The 4,172-nt window shown below is 38.2% G+C and overlaps 1 protein-coding gene across 1 annotated transcript in view; it reads right to left on the reverse strand.

Annotated features, from left to right (window-relative positions):
* Positions 1–3,770, reverse strand: part of LOC106563748 (mitogen-activated protein kinase kinase kinase kinase 2) — a 28,277-nt gene extending 24,507 nt beyond the window's left edge. The window contains exons 1-5 of the mRNA XM_014129585.3: positions 3,521–3,770; positions 1,807–1,864; positions 1,184–1,274; positions 526–590; positions 133–188 (exon numbers count right to left, since the gene is read on the reverse strand). Coding sequence (XP_013985060.1) covers positions 133–188; positions 526–590; positions 1,184–1,274; positions 1,807–1,864; positions 3,521–3,613 — 363 coding nt within the window. The 5' untranslated portion in view covers positions 3,614–3,770. The remainder of the gene's footprint in view (positions 1–132; positions 189–525; positions 591–1,183; positions 1,275–1,806; positions 1,865–3,520) is intronic.
* Positions 3,771–4,172: the final 402 nt, after the last annotated feature.

The raw sequence follows: 4,172 nt of genomic DNA on the forward strand, positions 1-4,172 counted from the left end.
TCAGAGCAACAGTCAAGCATGATGTCTGCATTTATAATGTGAATAATGTTACATCCAAATGGAAAGTTTCACAATAGAAAATGGTTGAACGCCTCAGCCAATGAATAAAGCTGCATATAATTTCATGCTTACCTGTAGTGTTTCCCTGCACACATATGCAATCTGCCTCTCATTCAGGGGGCCAGTAACTATGGAAACATACAAATTAAATATGTCAGGGCCATCATTAAAAAAAATGAATGATGTACACAGTAGTAACTGATATCATTTTTTATTTTAAGGGATAGATCAGCTTTAATATTGTGGATTCCAACAATGTAATTGTCTGCATCATTTCCAATCCCCCATATTTTGGGGGTAAATATATACATTTTTTACATGTTTCCCTGGTTGAATCTTTACTTGAACACTGGATGATGCCATTCATATACACCAGAGCCATGTATTTATATATAATTTGGAGAAAATTAATATGGCTCTGATACCACAAAAAAAAAAAAAGTGTGTGACTTGTTCTCCAACTACCATGATAAATGTCCTGCAGGGAACCTCCTCCGCAGTACTCCATGCAAATCCACAGCTTGTTATTTCTACCAAAGGAAGAGGCATACCGTTAAAGGACAGTGGTGTAAAGTACTTAAGTAAAAATACTTTAAAGTACTACTTAAGTAGTTTTTGGGGGTATTTTTTACAACTTTTACTTCACTACATTCCTAAAGATAATGTATGTTTTACTCCATACATTTTCCCTAACACCCAAAAGTACTTGTTACATTTTGAATGCTTAGCAGGACAGGAAAATGGTCCAATTCACACACTTATCAAGAGAACAACCCTGGTCATCCCTACTGCCTCTGATTTGGCAGACTCACTAAAAACACAAATGCTTAGTTTGTAAATTATGTCTGAGTGTTTGAGTGTGCCCCTGGCTATTGATAAATAAACCGCCTGGTTTGATTAATATAAGGAATTTGAAATTATTTATACTTTTACTTTTGATACTTAAGTATATTTAAAACCAAATACTTTTAGACTTTTACTCAAGTAGTATTTTACTGGGTGACTTTCACTTGAGTCATTTTATATTAAGGTACAGTACCTTTACTTTTCCCACCACTATTAAAGGAATACCTCATTGCATTTCATATCAAGTTTTAACGTAATGTTTGATTGCAGACCAAACCTGAGGTAGCTGCCGAAATAGGCCACTATGTTCTTGTGAGTGCATTCTTTAATCATGGTGATCTCCTGCTGGATAGATAAGATGTCATCACCTGAAGAGAGAGATGAGAAAAGACAAATTCTGGAATATCACTACTTCACCACAATGTGATTAAAGGTCCAATGCAGAAATGTTTCTCTCAGTATCATATCATTTCTGGGTAACAATTAAGTACCTTACTGTGATTTTTTGACCATTTTAATTGAAAACAATAACCAAAAACAGCTTCTTAGCAAAGATAATTTTTCAAGCAAGAATTTAGCTAGGACTGTCTGGGAGTGGTCTGAGTGGGGAGGGGGAAACCGAAAACTAGCTGTTATTGGCAGATAGGTTTGGAGCCCTTTTTTTTGTTGGTGTATTAACTAACGTATCGCCTGGTGATGTCACCAGGCAGGCCAAAACTCCATCCCATCAAAACAGGCAGAAATTTCAGTCAGTCCTTTCAAACAACTCTATAAAAGGGCATTATCATAATTTCACACTGTTATTCCAAACTCATAGTGTGTAAATATATATTAAACACAGGAGAATCACTGGGCCTTTAAGATAAAAAACACAATCACATTTTGGGATAAATATCCTACCAGGATCTAGTTTTACAACTTTGATTGCAGAGATCACAGATGTCTTGATGTTTCGTGCCTATAGAGAAGTACAAAAAAAGTTAGATGTTTTTCTGATCATATGACATTGTGATTTCACTTCATGCTGTGAACATTATGGGTAGTGACATGACCTTTGAAGTCATGAGTGTCACAGCCTCTCAGGTCTACAATGGGAAAAGGAATACTAGCCTACCACGCATCACTAGTTAAAATGAGTTCCAGATATATTATCCTATTTGTGGGCCTTGTGCTCACGCTTTCTTTTTCTGAGAAAACATGGGTGATAAAGGAAAGAACACTCTCACTGTATGGCTACAGCACTGGAGGTTGGTGGCACCTTAATTGGGGAGGATGGGCTTGTGGTAATGGCTGGAGCAGAATATGTGGAATGGTATCAAACACATGGTTTCTATGTGTTTGATGCCATTTCATTAGCTCTGTTCCAGCCATTATTATGAGCCGTCCTTCCCTCTGCAGCCTCCACTGGTTTACAGATCATGATGCCATTCCATTAGCTTCGTTCAGACATTATTATACGCCGTCCTCTCCTATGCAGCTTCCACTGGTCTACAGATCATACAGACACAATGCTTCTGTTACCAAGCAAAGCAGCAAACGGCCACCCGGGAACAATGAGGCTCGTGTCAGTCACCGATAGAAGAACTGCTACCTTTGAAAAAAAGACATCTGTTATGGAGCGGTACTCACTTCCTGTTTTGTTTCTGTAGTAAAAGATTTCCGGAGATGTAAGGCATGTATCATATTGCAGCAGAACTTTTACCTCATCGGTTATTATTGCAAATGTCTGATCAAGATCATTTACCAAACAGGACCTAGGCAACCAATCCTTCCCTAATTTCATAATGATCTACTCATTTTATTTTTTCTATGAGAAAAAGTACATTAATTACAGAACTCTCTCCAATACTTTACAAGGGTGTCTTGGGTGTCATGTGCTATGACAGTGAAGCTGCAGTGAAAATACTATATATTTGCTGGCCTTTCCAAATATTATGCTATAGGTCAGGGTACTGGCTTCGTGTGTACAGTGAGTTTCCCCACAGATGACACTTCTTCCGTTCTCAACACATTGTTAGTTTCCTGTTACCAACTGCTCCCTTCTAGTCACCATCTCAGCTAACCATACTGTAAGATAACAGTGGAGTGCATTTCATAAGGTCCAGTACACCAAATTTTTCAACAAATTACCACATAGACCTAGAGAAACGGCTTTTTCAGCATTTCAATGAGCCTTGTTTTGACATGAGCCATTCTGATGTTAAACTATGTGCACATGACAACCAAACATTCAATACAGTTATGGAGAGGGACCATGCAGCCTGCCTCCATGCACAAATTGATGACACCCACGATGGTGAAATATCACTTTTCTGGCAACATTATAATCAGGATTTTTTAAAACATTTTTAATCATAAAAAAAGTTATATCACTCTTGATTAATAAAACCATCACATTCTGTTTTTAAACGTTGACTGCAACCCGTCAACATAGAACAGACTCCAGATATGACTAACCATTTACTCAAACAGGTGCGTCTGCTCAGGTACAGCCATATCAAAACTATCTTAGAATTCAGGGGGTGGATACAAATCCCGTAGCCTACGAAGGAGACATCATTCTCACTAAAGGACTGCAAAATATCAAAGCATGGTTTATTTCAAATAGGCCTACCTTAAATACGTCTCCGTATGTACCACTACCGATTCGGTGAATCATCTCGTAGTCCTCCAATGGGTTCGAGTAGGAAACACCAATTGCATCCATCGCAGCACTGTATGTCTCGACTACTGCTTTCTAGCCACTAATTATATGATTCCTATCCAGATGTCTGCACTTCCTCTGCAACAAACCATCAGAAGCAAAAGCTGAAATAAAAATGGCAGCTATACAGCCTTGTGATGCTCAGAGAACGGCAGCCTACCGGTGCCATGACATTTTTGTAAATAATAAGGCATTGTTGTTGCCCCTGAATGAAGAACAGAATCTACATTCTGGGTTTTTCAGTGACACAAAGCCTTGTCAAAAAATAGTAATTGGTCCCCATTTCGGTTATTGTTTAAATTATATATTTTCTTTCTATTTCAGTAAAAAATATGTGTGATAATAATCCCCTCTCGCACGCACGCACACACGCACACACACACACACACACACAAGGGGGTAGGTAGTAAACCCTGGGAATATACTTGGGAGAGCCCCTGGGGTTCTTGAGGTGATTGGTTGATTGACTGGGTGATTAGTAAGGTTATTTTATGGATATAGGAAAAACGAACTCAGGAATTTTTTAACAATGATTTATAAAAGAGTAGCATAAGTAAGCCAC

This window comes from Salmo salar, chromosome 11 (assembly GCF_965601325.2).
Source record: "Salmo salar chromosome 11, fSalSal1, whole genome shotgun sequence".
Classification (NCBI taxonomy): Eukaryota; Metazoa; Chordata; class Actinopteri; order Salmoniformes; family Salmonidae; genus Salmo; species Salmo salar.